Source organism: Arachis stenosperma, chromosome 1, assembly GCF_014773155.1.
Source record: "Arachis stenosperma cultivar V10309 chromosome 1, arast.V10309.gnm1.PFL2, whole genome shotgun sequence".
Taxonomy (NCBI): domain Eukaryota; kingdom Viridiplantae; phylum Streptophyta; class Magnoliopsida; order Fabales; family Fabaceae; genus Arachis; species Arachis stenosperma.
Window position 1 is genome coordinate 14,103,833 of NC_080377.1, and position 16,103 is coordinate 14,119,935.

General features: G+C 35.9%; 3 protein-coding genes across 3 annotated transcripts; 2 read left to right on the top strand and 1 right to left on the bottom strand.

Annotated features, from left to right (window-relative positions):
- Window positions 1-1,680: 1,680 nt before the first annotated feature.
- Window positions 1,681-10,362, bottom strand: LOC130954079 (LRR receptor-like serine/threonine-protein kinase FEI 1). The gene is made up of 14 exons (XM_057880850.1): window positions 10,062-10,362; window positions 8,552-8,785; window positions 8,189-8,324; window positions 7,340-7,411; window positions 7,161-7,232; window positions 6,957-7,028; window positions 6,628-6,699; window positions 6,453-6,524; window positions 5,262-5,341; window positions 4,710-4,871; window positions 4,278-4,610; window positions 3,268-3,513; window positions 2,670-2,803; window positions 1,681-2,392 (listed from the first exon to the last, which is right to left on the bottom strand). Exons 2-14 carry the CDS (start codon window positions 8,646-8,648, stop codon window positions 2,174-2,176), a joined length of 1,767 nt encoding a protein of 588 aa, XP_057736833.1. The 5' UTR covers window positions 8,649-8,785; window positions 10,062-10,362; the 3' UTR covers window positions 1,681-2,173.
- A 1,123-nt stretch (window positions 10,363-11,485) lies between these two features.
- LOC130954276 (RING-H2 finger protein ATL52-like) lies at window positions 11,486-12,152 on the top strand. The gene has a single exon (XM_057881045.1). The coding sequence runs from the start codon at window positions 11,540-11,542 to the stop codon at window positions 12,038-12,040; it is 501 nt and encodes a 166-aa protein (XP_057737028.1). The 5' UTR covers window positions 11,486-11,539; the 3' UTR covers window positions 12,041-12,152.
- Window positions 12,153-13,064: 912 nt separating this feature from the next.
- LOC130975642 (probable polyamine transporter At1g31830) lies at window positions 13,065-15,596 on the top strand. The gene is made up of 2 exons (XM_057900425.1): window positions 13,065-13,309; window positions 13,680-15,596. The coding sequence occupies exon 2, from the start codon at window positions 13,728-13,730 to the stop codon at window positions 15,141-15,143; it is 1,416 nt and encodes a 471-aa protein (XP_057756408.1). The 5' UTR covers window positions 13,065-13,309; window positions 13,680-13,727; the 3' UTR covers window positions 15,144-15,596.
- Window positions 15,597-16,103: the final 507 nt, after the last annotated feature.

A 16,103-nucleotide genomic window follows, 5' to 3' on the forward strand; every position in this document is an offset into this window, starting at 1 on the left:
TCCAACTTGGCATGATCTTGTGAAATCGTGCCCATGGTACACATGTGCTTGCCATTGTATCTCCTGATCTCCCAACAAGCTTTTTTTCGAATCAAGCTAGCTCGGATAAGCCAGTCGCACCCTGCACCATACCCCTTGCATTTCGCATTGAATGTCTGCGGCTCAAACTCATACACAATGTAATCAACTCCTCTAGAAATGGTGTAGCTTTTGATTGCAGATATCACTGACTCTCTCGAACCAAATTCTATTCCGACACTAAACTCGTCATCTTCCGCCGCAACGTTGCCTTCACCTACGACATGCGCACCACCATCAGTCAGACTAGGCAAATAATTTAAGCACTACAGAAAACTTGAGTTAATATTCATAACATACCCGTATTCGCATACTCAGGAAATTCTGAGGCATGCATGGCTTCGATATCTAGAGTCCGCATAAAAGACGGAACACCAAACGGGTGTTGGCTTACAATGGCATTCGCTTCATTTTGCACCCTCGGATTGCCTGCCAAGTCTCCGTCATCGTTTTCGTCATCGACTTCATAGTTAGCTTTGAATTCCTCTTCGCTGTCATTATTATCTTCTTCCCAATCTATATCCCCGAGCTCATCAACATTGACCTCGTCGCCGACCGTACCCATCTCCGACTACTGTTCAAACTCAACGTACAGCTCTATCATCGGCACGTGAGATCGAGTTTGTTGATAAATATACATCTGCTGCATACTGGCATCGTTAGTGATGGGCATTATTTGAAACTGTATTACCCCACCAAATACTTGCACAGGATTTCTGTATAAAAGATTGCTCACTCTTTTCAAAATGTGGCTTTAAATGTTATTACAAAGACCATTTTGCAACTCGACAAAACTCATGGTATATGGAATAGCAAATGACAACGGACATTCACAAACAAAAGTCACTCCTTCATGTGTGTTTGTTATAACCTCACCGTTATAATATACTTGCAAGTTTGCAACACCTTCCATAACTTCAACCTCAACTAACTCTATTTTTTTGACACAGTTTGCCAAAAGAGCACCCTGCTAAGGACTTTATGCAAGAAAGAGTAAGAGGAGAAGTGAAGATGAAGATGAATGAAACTGGATTTCGTATTTATAGGCAAACTTGTGGATTTAAATATTATTTTGTGTGCAAAATGCAACATGCGTTTTGGGACTTCCAAGAAAAAGTTTCTGACACTAACAAAACGCAACCTGCATTTTATAGGCTTCAAAAAGCTTTGAATTTTCTGACTTAGTAAAATGCAACTTGCGTTTAGCCTTAAACCAAAATAAAAAAAAATGAAAAGCCCAAAACGTAAGCTATGTTTAGTGTATTTTAAAATTAAAAGAAAATAAACAAATATAAAACGCAACTTGCGTTTTTGTCTCTGACCCATAGCAGTGCAATATTTTGGCTTCCTTCCATTTCATGGTGTATCACGTTACTTGTTTCCATAAGCAAAAAAAAAAAAAAAAAAAAAAAAAAAAAAAAAAAAAAACAGCCAAGAAATTGATCACATGGCGTACTGGTGTAGGAAAGCATTTCCAATGTCGACATTAAGACTTTTGCATAGGCAACCTTTTAAATTTCCTGCAGGTACTGAGGCTAGAAAGTAGAAGCTATGCTCCAGCTGTTATGCAAACTCGTCTAAACTGTTAATATCAGTGCAGTGTAACCCCAGAATAGCAGTAATAACAATCCCAAAGGAGACATACAACAAACAATGTACAATAAGGCACGTACAAATCACTGCACGTCTCAGCTCTCGATAAATAAATTCTTCTACAAGAACATATGTTACAAAAATATGAATACTTCCAAAGCTGGGAGTTATCAATCAATTTAAACATATTTCATATACACTTTAATTCAGGTAAATAAATGCGATGACAATTACAAACCCTAGCAGAAATCCGCTCACAAGGAATGGTGGAACTTGGATCTAAAAAAATGCATCAATCCATTCTCTCTGAAAAAAGGTTTGTTTCTTAACTTCTGTCAGAGTCGAGTAATGAAACATCCATCATTCGTCACAAATCTGCTTTGAGAAAAAAGGTTTGATTCTGAACCTCTTTCAGGGTTTCACTGCAGGCTAGTCATTGTGAGACGGGTGCATACTCAATACATCACTTCGATTTTGTTTATCTTATTGTTTTTGCAAGCACCTAGTCAGAGCTTGAGTCATAGAAGTCACTTGGGCATGGGGTCATGATCTCTGACTCAAAGAACTGGACCACTCGGTGCATATTCGGTCGGTCCTCTGGATTTGATGAAACACATTGAATAGCCACAGAAAGCAAGGCATCAAGGGTCTCCATCTGCACCCCCTCGCATAGTGGATCCACAATTTCCCGTCGCCTATTTTCCGAAATTAGAAAATTCAACTGCAGCAATGGAAAATAAATTGCATTAAAAAGCCAAATAAAAGTTACTAGCTTGCTTTATTATTACAAATCAGCTACACGACTTGTGTACTATATCAGATGATAAACATGCATAATTAACTCATAGGAGTTGACCGAATACCCCCACCCACTCTTCTTTTAAACCAACTCTGCTAGTTACATTGGGGACAAGCTTGTTTAACAACATAGGGCAATGTAGTCTCAATTTTCAGGGAATATTGTCAGACAAAGATTTCTAGTACAGAGCATGCCTTACCCAACCAACAACATTGAGGCCCTTTTCTATAAATGATGCATCTGTTGGTCGCTTTCCACTCAGAACTTCAAGAGTCAGGACCCCAAAACTATAAACATCACTCTTGTCAGTTGCTCTACCACTTTGCATATACTCTGCCATGAAATACAGAGGCTTGGTCAGACTACTAAGAAAACCATAGACTAAAATTAAGTACAGCGACTTTTTTTACCAACTTAAATATAAGTAAAATCTACAGCCATAGATCTACAATTGATCATGATTGGAATACATTTCAATAAGTTCAATCTTCATAACATAAGGGTCAGAAGAACATAGGATTAACATCATTGCATAGATTTTGAAAGAAGTGCAATTCATAATTTAATACATCATGAAAGGAAAAGAATCCATGTTATTATGGTGTGTGAGCCATTACCCACCTTGATTTAAAATAATAATAATAATAATAATAATAATAATAATAATAATAATAATAACACAAAAAAGACAAGCCAAGACTCGGAGTAATATTCATGCAGTTGTAGATCTTGAAGATCTTATACATATACTATCATCCATGATCATGCAAACAGCATATCCATCCTACATTGCTTACCTGGTGCAAGATAACCAAACGTTCCAGCTACAATAGTAGTGATGTGAGATTCTTCATCCTCTAGAAGTTTTGCGAGTCCAAAATCAGACACCCGAGCATCAAGGTTTCCATCAAGCAAAATGTTGCTTGATTTTATATCACGGTGTATGATCCTAGGGGAGCAATCATGGTGTAAATAGGCGAGCCCTTTTGCAGCTCCAATGATTATATTCAAGCGAGCATCCCAGTCTAGTTGCTCAGATTTTTCTGTGTAGTGGCAGCACAAAAATATCGTTTACCCCAATAAATCTTAACAGTGAAGAGGACACTCTTAAGCTCCAACATGAAGTTCAGGAACAAATTGCATAAAAGAGCTTTTACCATTTAAGTATTTCCTTAAAAAGTTATTTTTCAGCAAGATTTGAGTACCAAAAATTGTACAATATACTTTTTCAGATCTTGGAATTATATTAAGTTTTCAACATTCATCCTGTCTGTTGGCAAATGTTTTCAAGTTTATCAGCCACAAATGATACTATAAAGGGCAACATGAAAAGAACTGGCTATCTTGAGGTAGCAAGAACTCATTATTTTTTTAAGCACCACTCTTTGTTTTAGTGTAAACAAGGGAAGATTGACTGAAAATTTGTAATTTATAATAACTTGTGTCAAATGCATCAGAATAATCCTCAGAAAGGACACATTTGAGTTGGTGTTTCATGACAAAAGACATTGCTGATTCACATGTTCAATCTCTACGGAAACAAAAAAATGTCAATAATATATATGCTTAAATAACATGGATGATTCTGCAGTGTGACCTATCTGGAAAGTTTTATATGTTTACTTAATTTAAAGGTTAAGCTGATTATCATCAGAGATAAACAATAAAACACACACAAAATCATACAAACAAATAAAATGACACAAACAAACATATATAAGCATTGATTTTGTAATCATAACATCTCCACCTTAAATGATTACATAAGAAGAGAAATATACAAGTGTTTCAAATATGACGATCTTACCGTGAAGAGCTTCATCAAGACTGCCACCAGGTAAGTAATCATATATTAACAACTTTGATGTAGGTGAATTGCAATATCCCCGCAAGTTCACTAGATGGCGATGTTTTATGCTTCCCAGAATTTCAAGTTCTCTCTCAAAAAACCGATCGAAACCCTCATTTAACTTCACAATCCTTTTCAAAGCAAACACATTCCCATCATCCATTGCAAGTTTGTAGACTGTTCCAAACCCTCCAACCCCTATTATGTGTTCCTCATTCAAAGTCTCTAGTTTCTTAATGATATCTTTTGAAGAATAAGGTAGATCTCCGTGAAACATCACAATTGATGCACCTACAAGATATTAATTCAGGGGTCAAAAGTGTCAAGGATTTGTCAATGCATAATAAAGTCAGATTAATAGGCCTAAAAGAAACACAAAGGTCTACGCACCTTCACCCACATCCATTGCCAGACTTATTCTGTCCTTTTTACCAAACTTCTTGTAAAGAAAACAACCCCAGAAACACATCAGTGCCACCGAAAGAAGAGCACCCACAGTTGCTGATGCGCTGATAAGTAGCCGACCTGAATATTTCTTCTTTCCATTTTGATCTACACGCAGTAAAACGATGTTAGTCCACAATGTGACCCAGTTTAGCATGCAATATCATCCAACATGAATCATACAAGCAAAAATTATCTAGTTCACTCAGGACAGTGCCAACATATCAAGAGGCAGACAAATAAGTTGGATTTGCCTCCCATTGTTTAAATAATACTGTTGAAAATGGAAAAGGTATCTTGGTTACACAAATGGAAAATAGTATTATAACCACATTTCTTTCAACTTTCTATTTTTCACTCAAGCACAGATAACGCCATGTTGTTCAGAAAACTGAAGATCAAATTGGAAAAACATATAGGTAAAAATCGGCATATATATATATATATATATAGGAGAAGCAAACCATTACACCATTGACCATAAATATGCCTCGTTACCTGAGGTTGGAGATTGAGGGTTTGATCCAGGACATGTCACATCAATTTGCATCCCACACAGACCACGATTTCCAATGAAGCTGCAATAAGCCATACTTATTAAAATATTGAAATATCGATGGTAGACTATTGCATTAGGATAGTTTAAACCATTGATCAGTGATTATGTATATATAAACACAAAGCTCCGAGATAGATCATTCAATATACATATTTCACCAGAACAATATAACTTAAAATATCAAATAGGATGGTTTCACGAAGGAAACAAACAAAAAACTTCTACTTTATGTTCATCTTTTTGTACCAGAAGGCAATACAGTAGTCACATTGCTTTTAGAAAAGAAAAACATAAATAGACCAGAAACATAATTTTGAATTTTGAAACGTAACTTGCAGGTGGACTGCATTTAAGCATTCCTACTAAAATTTTGTCCGGTCAAAATAGAATGAAATTTTATAGTAACAATCAAAATAAGGGGAAAAGTTGGGGAAAAGTTAGTGATGCGTAAGTCATCAGAAGAACATGATTTTCTTTTTTTTTTTTCTGGATAAAAATATGGTTGATTTTAATAGATGACATTCCAACAATTAATAAAAAAATATGAAGTTTTAAGGAAAAGCCAAAAATTAATGTAATCCAAAATTGACCAGAAATTAGGATGATAACTCTCCATGATCAATGCCTCAGTTCATTATTTTCAAATAGTGGATCCAAGTGTTGATAAATGCCTGACTTCCTGCAAACATATATCTCTTATTTTACTTTATAGTAGACCCTACGCACGAATTACTATATTGCATGCATAATTAGCCACATTTCATGCAGCAATCATAGTTTAAATATATAAAAGCATTCCAAGATCTCCATAAGAACTTAAGGTTTTGAGAGAGTATGCTAAGGAGATAGTAATAGATCCTCTTTGACCAAGTGGTCAAATGTTCAATCCTTTTAACCCTCCTTCATAAATAAGTTCAAATTTAACAAATGGTAAATAGGTCTATGTATTTCGCATTATTTGATAAATCCAATCCAATGATTCCACCGTACAACTTCTGCTTCCAGGTAAGTTCATTCTTTGACAATGTGTTCTTAATAACAAAAGATAAAATGACAGCCAAAATAAGTTAAGAGAAGCTGCAATTTTAAAGAATTTAAATAGATCTGAAGACAGGAAAAGATACACTTACGAGCTTCCAGTAAAGTTGGCAAGCACACCATCAGACGGTATTGGTCCAGACAGAAAATTGGATGATAAATTGCTACAGAGCACCAAATATAACCATAATTCAATTTTAAACATCACGTCAACAAAGGGTTTGAATAAGGAAACAAGAACCACATAAGGAAAACAAGATTACATACAAATTTTTTATGTTGTACAATTTTCCAAGCAATGCTGGTATGTTTCCACTGAGGGAGTTGCTTGATATATCCCTGCAGAACAGGAAAACATGAGTTTGATCTGTCACACTGGACCATCTTAATCTATGACTATGCGACTCGGGCACTAGACAACACTTGTATATTCCCTTTTTTTTTTTTATAGTTGGTCTGCTTGGTCTTAGGTCATTTTTTCTTCAAAAAATGAAACCAACGAATAAAAATTACAATAACCATAGTGCTTCTTTCTGACCCAAACAATTTTTAATGCAAAGCAAAACAGGGAGCATAAACCAGAAAGAGAAACTCACAAACTTTGAAGCTGTGAAAGATTTCCTATTTCGCCTGGAATCATGCCACTAAGGTAATTTTCCTGTAGATATCTGTACAATCCAAATCAACAGCTATTACCAACAATCAACAATTAGGATACTCAGTTTAATCTTAACGAGAAGGGGAAGGGAGTGGAAACGCTGAGACAAAAACTTGGCATATGATTCAAAGGTGACACTTACAATCCCTGCAATTCAGTGCAGTTTCCCAGTTCTGATGGAATGGTCCCATAGAAGTTGTTGTTGTGAAGAGCACTGCAAAACCAAAAAAGTTACTAGTTCATCAAATAAAGCAAACAAAAAAACGTTGAAAACAACATTTAAAAATATAAATATACATTCAAAATGGAAACAATACTTACAGAACCCTCAAATGATCTAGCTTTCCAAGGTCAGCTGACAAAGACCCACTTAACTTATGGTGAGATAAAGCCCTAGAATATCACAAATCAAAACTATGTTAAATATAGAATCATAGACAAGTTTTTCAAACTGCCTCTTGTAATGCCTTGAAAGTACAGTTTTCTGGAGAAAAAACTTGTATAACATGATACAGCATAGAAAAGTTTCATAACATGAGTATACCACAACTTTTCTTAACTTGGAAACTGACCAGTGAGACAAAAGAGAGAATTTAAAATAAATAGATAATTAATTAATTATATAAAACTGGTAGACTCAATAGGGTAGAATGCATCATAAATTAAAGTTATCATTGCTATAAAATTTGTAAACTAAAACAATGGGAATCTGGTCAAGGCCTAAATTTTATGAATGATTCACAAGTAGTAAAAGCTTCAAGGATAAAACGTTTCTTTAGAAAAATATTCTAAATCACAATATAAATTCCCCACATGGTAATGGCAAAAAGACTTCTGATAGAGGGCTCCATAGAAGTTGTGGATGAGTGGTCATAAACATTCTACTGGCCAGTGTAATCTGGTTTTCTTTAATGATAAACCAACATCATATATATATATTTTTTTTAAAAGAACCAGTGTCTTAGTATCTTAAATCTAACTCTCTGATAAGATAAATAAATTGCTCTAAATGAAAGATGTAATAAGATAACCAATAATTATTCAATTGAAACAAGATAGGTATACTTCTTTTACTGTTAGGCTTCAGCACTGATAGTATGTGTCTTAAAGTTTAAAATATAATGACACGAAAAACAAGCAATAACGATTAGAATAATTTTAGGAACTCACAGATGGGTTACTCTCTTGGTTTTTGGATCACATCTCACTCCTTTCCATTTACATGGGTCAGGATCCTCTGGCCTCCACTGTAACAACACACCATCTGAGCTAACAACTGATATCCTGAAGCTGAGAAGTGCCTGACCTAAAACAATGAAAAACAATGTACTACCAATAAGACAACCCAGGAGTCAGGAAGTTTCGCATAAAAGACTAAGGCAATGATAATTTCGACCGAGTCCCACACCAGAAGAAATTCAGGTAAGCATATTAAAAAGCCATATACATCGGGGAAGTAAAAAGCTATACCCTAACAAGGAATAGCTGACTTTTTAGTCACAAATGGGAGGTAAAAAGAAGTATACTATATACCATCAGGACTGAGTGCACCATTTTCATTGATCAGAATATTTATCATCAGACCATAAAGAAGCCATAGCCATTTCTGTTTCATCAGACAAATGCCCATAGCAACACTGTCCAAGCATAATATAGCTACCAAGAGTCATCTGAGAAAGAAGTATTCCACCATGTAGTTATCTTGGTAGTTATGATACCAGCAATTGGAGAAGAATGAAGACACTGCCTGCTATGGAATGCAGCAAACTTGAAAAGACAAATGTTATTAGATACAAATTAAGCAAGAAAGATGAGAAAGAAAAATCAACTTCTGCTATTATGCATAGCATATCAGCAGTTTCTATGTAACTTAAAATAAGAAACAGTTTAAATTGCTTATACATGAAATCTCAACAAGCATATCTTACACAAGACAAGTGTTCTGTCAGTTTCATATGAAAAAGTGTCAAACTAAGACATGCAAAATACCGTAAGTCAGCATCCTCGATTCTTTTAGCAAATACAAAATAAAAATAAGCAAATGATTGGATCTACGTTACAAAAGTTTCAGTTCACACTTTTGAACATTACAGTTCTATCAGAAAACTGAATTATTTGGAAAATAGTATACTACCAAAAAAATGGCCATAAGGCATACTGTTTCCTCAAAACTTATTAAACGAACCCCCCACTTAAAGATCCAAACTTCAATGAGATAAAACACCAAAGAATCTGGAAGGAAAAAGATAACAGGATAAAACACCGCGTTCCCACATCTGTGTTCGGGTAACCTACCTTAAGAATTGAAAATCATTAAATTATGATCACATTCACAGAATTCATCAAGGCAGTAGTCATTTTTCAAAAATGCAAACTGGTTAATAATTAATTATTAAGGGACCACTTCAAGTCATCGTAATATGTTGTCGGAAAAGGAAAAGACATAGTTAAACACAGAAAACCAATAAAGAGCTGAACACACACAAAACTAAACAAACAAAAGGAAAATCCACAGGTTTTGCCGAACAGTGAATTTAACTTAAAACAACAGATGAGTAGAGCAGGATAGAAGAGATTTTCATCAAGCTTCATCACAGAATCTATTGTATGATAAGAAAATACTGCAACCAAACAAACAAACCAACATACTATTCCGACCATAAAAGTAAAGCAGAAAATGTGACTAAACTAGATACACCGTAGAAATCTGTGAACAATATCTAAGCCAGTTAATCGCCCCTGCGTATCCGATAGAGCTATTTATAAGGTAAGTTGATTGATGCAGCACCAGAAGCATCAACATTATCCTCTCACTATACGTTATTATTAAAATTTGATAAATCATAACAAGGAATAATATATCTTCTTCATCCTGAGCTTAAAATGTACTATTGAAGCTTCTCATTTGATAAATCCCCAATCGAAGACAATCGGAGTAAAACAGACCTCAGAAACTAAATTCGAAGACCTACCTACTTACTTGTAAATACAAATTCAGCAAAACGAGAGAGAGAGAGAGAGAGAGAGAGAGAGAGAGAATTACCAGTTACAAGTTGAAATGCGAATGCGCAATGGTTGGATAGAGGTGAGGCGGAAGAGATATTTGGATCGGCGATGATATTTGTTTTGGGGAGAGAAAATGGATTTCGATCTGCGATGAGAATGGAGGTGGAGGTTGAGGTTGAGGTTGTGGTTGAGCTGTAAAGAGAGAATAACAACAAAACCAACACTCACTCGCTCGCTCTCTTAAAGTAATGAGGCAGCAGTAAGTAGAAGCTTGTTTTGTTTTGTTTTGTTTGGTTTGCTTGATTTCCCTTCCCAACTCCCAAGTGAAGAAGCAAGAGAGTGTGAGTGGGTGCCCAACACTCATAAGTACTGTTACTATTTACTAAGTGAGAACGTGTGGCCGTGCATACTTAAGCAATTTGAGATGGCAGCAAGCAAACCCATGGCAAATTGGCAATCACCCAAAGGTTGTGTGCCACTGGCACGTGTCATTACTTGCCACCGACGCCCACTTCACCCTTTTCAACATTTCTACATTTATTTAAGTCTTACTACCGTCGACTCCGTGTAATTTATCCCGTTAACCTAAATAAGAAATGATATTAAGTATGTCTTTCATCGCATAAAATATGACATTTTTTGTCTTTATAATTTTTTATTTTTTCATCCATAGAATTTAAACATCTTAATTGTTGTCATCAATTTTATTTATTAAATACTAACATCAGAAAATAATCATTTCTAACTATAAAAAAATTAAAAAATGACAAAATTTATCATAAAAAAATAAAATCAATATTATATCTATAAAAAATTAATTTTGTTCAACAAAAATAATTAATCATTAAATTTTTCTATTAAAAAAATTAAATAAACTTATCTAAAAAAACCAAATTACTTTCATTAAAATTTAGATTCGTATACATGATAAGATTTTCATTTAATTCTGAATATGATCCTAATATTATAATAAAGTGAAAACTCGAATATAGTTAATTTACGTAAAGTTTATAACAAAGAGCCGTTAAATAAAGATTTAGTCAAATTTAATCTCAGCGATCAATAACTTCACGTTTTCACCAATAAATAAAAGTGAAAATTCAAGTGCAGTTGACTTCATGTGAAATTGATAGCTAAAAACTGTTGGATGAAACTTTAGTCAAATCAGCCAAATCATTTAATAACTCTCAATTATCAACTTCATGTAAAGTCAATGGCACCTTAATTTCCACCATAAATAAATCACTAAATGGGTATGCCAAAATTTATTAAGTTTAATAAACTAGACTTCATATATACTCGAAAACATTAATAAAAGGAAACGACGACAGAATAAGCAAAATGCCGAGAAGACACATGGAAAAACAACAAAAAAAAAACACTCGCATTCACCGTTATATGATATACTATATAATGCGCATTCCTCGGCCAGCTATGTATTCCTTGATCTAATCCAATTACTCCAAGATCATCACCCTCGCCTATATCCCCGCAAATTAAAGTGGGGAATTAAACATGGCGGATGGTGATGATGATGGGGGTGGTGGTTTTTTATTCAATAGCAATGTTAGTTCCGTGCTAGCTGGCATGGGTTCAGCTGTGATTGTGCTGCTAATATACCGATGCATGTCCATGTTCTTGTGCATCCGCCATCCTCTCACAACCGAACAAGAGCAGGCTCGGTCCCCGCCGGCCGGCACCCGATCTAGTACTTTGAATTCGGTGGCGCATATGATCCCATCCCACAAGTACGACAAGAAAGATGATGATTGCACAACATGTGCAGTGTGCTTGGGAGAGTTCGAGGAGGGTGATGAGTTGAGGAGGATGCCAGAGTGCATGCACTCTTTCCATGTCCCATGCATTGATATGTGGCTCCGTTCCCATTCAACTTGTCCTATTTGCCGTGCTCATGCCACACCCTCTTCTAACCATCACTTCAATCACACCACCATTGATATGGATTTCATGCAACGTATTCTTCTCCAAGGTGGCCATGCTCCCGTGCCCATGTAGTCAGATGTCATCTATAATATTTTTGGTTTAATCCAATTGCATATACTCTTCATACTTGTAATAAATAAGTTTTAGACAACCATGAATATATACTATGAAAGTCTTTTAGCTATAGGATCTTTAATTTGAGATTTTTTTTCTTTTAATGTGAAACTGGTTATTCATAAAGAAAATAAATAAAAAACTAACCTTTTCCTTTCCTATAGTAACAAGTAACAACTCAATATATATACCTTTGGTGGTTATTGCTGGAGGTGGCAATGAGTAGGGTAGGTAGGGTTTGAAGCAAACTCTAACTCTACTTGCTTAGAATATCTCAATTCTAATCATATTCGTTCTCAATTTGTGGATATCCGACTCGCGTGTAGATATCCGACTCTACCCGCGAGTTACAAAAAAGATGTAAAATTATTATATAACTTCATGATAATTTAAAATAGAACTGATTTTTATATAAAAAAATATTAAATTATCAATTAATGATTTTTGTAGTGACTAAAGATCTTTTACATTTAGTGAGAAATTTTTGGTTCAACATCCACTTAAAACATATTTTTATATAAATATACATGTTAGTCGGATAGGGTTGAGACTCAATCCGTACCCTATCCGACCCGCACAAAAACTCAATCTGCACCCTACTTTACCTGCTGCGGATCGGATTGACAACTCTACCTGATCGGATGGGGTCGAATTGGGTACCTACGGTAGAATACATATTGCCACCCCTAATTCTTGCTATCTCTAAATAAGTACGAAAAAATTATTGAGTTATAATTCATTGGTTACAATAGTTCTATTTAAGAGTTATGAATTTTAGTTTATTTATTTACACAACTTGAATTCATTAGTACTTTTTTTTCAGAGAAGTATAGTATCTCTAAAGTAGTGGTCAAAAAATAATTCGACAAAATTGAGGTTAAATAAATATTTTATATAATAGTTCCATATTGATAGAGTGACCATTTTTTTTTTTCAAATCATTCAAACAAATAATATACCACAAACTACTTTTCAATTTTCGTTATATACAGCAGACAATTTTATTTAATTTTGGATAAGATTAAAATGTTGAGCTTAATTTTCACTATCGATTCGATGAACGTAGGCTTTCTGCTCTGCTCTGAGTTTGCTTTTGTTTTGTATGCTCCTGTGAATGGTGACTGTGCAGCTGAACTTGGCATCTTCTCCTAAACCTTTGGATTCTTCAATGGAACAAGCCTTCTCCTTCAGCTTTTCCACCCTCCAACGCTTTCCTCATCTTCCCTGGTTTGTTCTTATCCCCATTTCCTTTTCTTCTTTCCCTCTCTTTTCTGCGCGTTTTCTTTCATGCTTTCACCAATTCAATTGATATTTCATGCGGTTTTGATCCATGCGACTCTGCTACAGCCAAAATTCAACTTTTTTACTTCAATTTTTTAGCCTCTGCATGAATGAATAAATGAATGAATTGATGGATCGAATTTTGATGGTAAATAAATTTGTCCAAGCCTGATCTTTTTCTTAAACTGCCATGTATTTGACTGGCTTTAAGGTATTTGGTACCTTTAGAATTATGTTTTAGTTTTTGTTTAATTTCTGAGATTGAGAACAACCCCCCAACCCCCCCCCCCCCCCCGGCTTTCTACTGTGTGTGCAGAGATTGAGAATTGCAGTTGATAATAGGCAAGAAGGTTCTGGAGCAATTATGGGGGTCTCCAATGGTGATGAATATGTGGCAGTTGGTGAGTCACCCTCTCCAGAGAGAAGAAACCATGCTAGGAAAGTTTCAGTTCTTCCTTTGGTGTTCCTCATATTTTATGAAGTATCTGGTGGACCCTTTGGGGTTGAGGACACTGTGAAGGCAGCAGGTCCTCTCTTGTCCCTTGTAGGATTCTTGGTTTTCCCACTCATATGGAGTGTTCCTGAGGCTCTCATCACTGCTGAGATGGGTACCATGTTCCCTGAGAACAGTGGCTATGTGGTTTGGGTTTCTTCTGCTTTAGGGGACTATTGGGGGTTTCAGCAAGGTTGGATGAAATGGCTTAGTGGTGTGATTGATAATGCTTTGTATCCAGTGCTGTTTCTTGATTATCTTAAATCAGGAATCCCTGCATTAGGTAATGGAGTTCCAAGGGTTGTTGCTACATGGGGTTTGACTTTTGTTCTCACTTACTTGAACTATAGGGGTTTAACCATTGTTGGTTGGGTTGCTGTGTTCTTGGGGATTTTCTCACTCCTTCCATTCGTTTTTATGGGATTACTGGCCATTCCTGACTTGAAACCCTCGAGATGGTATGCGGCAAATGTGGATGATATTGATTGGAATTTGTATCTGAATACTCTATTTTGGAACCTTAATTATTGGGACTCCATAAGTACTCTTGCCGGAGAAGTGGAAAATCCAAAGAAAACTCTTCCCAAGGCTCTCTTTTACGCTTTGATCTTGGTGGTTCTGGGGTATTTTCTCCCTCTTCTAGTCGGCACCGGTGCTGTCCCCCTCAATCGGGAGTTGTGGACGGACGGATACTTCTCAGATATTGCGATGATTGTTGGAGGAGTTTGGTTGAGATGGTGGCTTCAGGCTGCTGCCGCCATGTCAAATATGGGAATGTTTGTTGCCGAAATGAGCAGCGACTCTTTCCAACTTCTAGGGATGGCTGAGAGGGCAATGTTGCCCGAGTTCTTCAACAAGAGATCACGCTATGGAACACCTCTTATTGGAATCCTCTTTTCAGCCTCAGGAGTAATCCTACTGTCATGGTTAAGCTTTCAGGAGATCGTGGCTGCCGAGAATTTCTTGTACTGCTTCGGAATGATCCTGGAGTTTATTGCGTTTGTAGTGCTGAGGATCAAGCAGCCAAATGCACCTAGGCCTTACAAGATTCCGGGGGGAACAGCTGGAATGATTATCATGTGCATTCCTCCCACAATATTGATCTGTGTGGTGCTGGCATTCTCCTCCTTCAAAGTAATGGTTATAAGCCTCATTGCCACGGCGATTGGCCTTGTGTTGCAGCCCTGTCTCAAATTTCTGGAGAAAAAGAGATGGATGAAATTCTCAGTGAGTTCTGAGCTTCCCGATCTTGACAACGAGGACAACATTCAGCCTTTGGTTCATTGAGTTTATGCAAAGAGATGAGCTGAGAAGATTCCAGTATTCCACCACCATGGGTTACGTGCTGTCCAAAGCAAAGTAGGAGACGATAATACATGCATTTTCTGAGCACAATGATCATAGTCATAGAGAGAGCAACTTTGCATTCTTTCTGCCGTTGGCATTTTCGCCTTCTACAATATGTTGTCTCCACTAAGTTGTTTATCTATGTTTATATTAGCAGTTAGAAACCTGAATATGAGTTTTAAGATTGTTTCATAAGATTAATTTTATTTGGTTTCCCTGATCGGATTTCGGGATTAAGCTAATGTTTTCCTAGACACTCGAACTCAGTAGTTAACATCTCTTGGTTCCACCAAATATTAAGTTGTGAATGTTTCTTACCTGTTCTAGCAAATCAGTTTATTGAACGGGAAAATAATGAACCGTTATTGAGGACTTAATTTGTGCATTAACATTAGCCAAAGAACTTGTATCCATAGGTTTTAAGGAAACGCTTGCAAAAAATTCCCCTTAATTATGTTTCTCATGAACTCCATGGACAACCGGCTGATCTTTTTACCAAAGTTTGTAATCGTTGACAGTTTCACGCTTTAGTTTCCAAACTCAAGTTGCTTTCAATACCTACCACTTGAGTTTGAGGATGTAGAGTCAAGCCTGTATAAATGAAGATCAACAATAACACCAGCTTGCAGTTATACAATTAACCTCCAACTACCATTTATACTTACTTTCCTTGACTTTGTTGCTCACTGTAATCTATAAATAGCTTCGTTGTTCTTGTTGTATACACACATGCAAATACACATCAACATTATTCTCTGTTCTACTCAATCATATTCTAAAAAATAAAATGGATTTAATATCCAAGAACAACACAATAATAATAATAACAACAACAACAATAACAATTACTTGTTAAAATACTTGAACTTTAATCCCCCCCCCCCCCCTCCTCCCCTCTCT

What these genes read in the sequence shown, in the direction of transcription:
- LOC130954079 (XM_057880850.1), bottom strand. Translation starts at nt 8,648, where the DNA reads ATGGGCATTTGTCTGATGAAACAGAAATGGCTATGGCTTCTTTATGGT. An exon ending in TGCACTGAATTGCAGGGATT is followed by an intron (nt 7,029 to 7,160) that starts GTAAGTGTCACC and finishes TGGATTGTACAG; the next exon opens with ATATCTACAGGAAAATTACC. An exon ending in GCCTCAATGTTGTTGGTTGG is followed by an intron (nt 2,393 to 2,669) that starts GTAAGGCATGCT and finishes CCATTGCTGCAG; the next exon opens with TTGAATTTTCTAATTTCGGA.
- LOC130954276 (XM_057881045.1), top strand. Translation starts at nt 11,540, where the DNA reads ATGGCGGATGGTGATGATGATGGGGGTGGTGGTTTTTTATTCAATAGC.
- LOC130975642 (XM_057900425.1), top strand. Translation starts at nt 13,728, where the DNA reads ATGGGGGTCTCCAATGGTGATGAATATGTGGCAGTTGGTGAGTCACCC.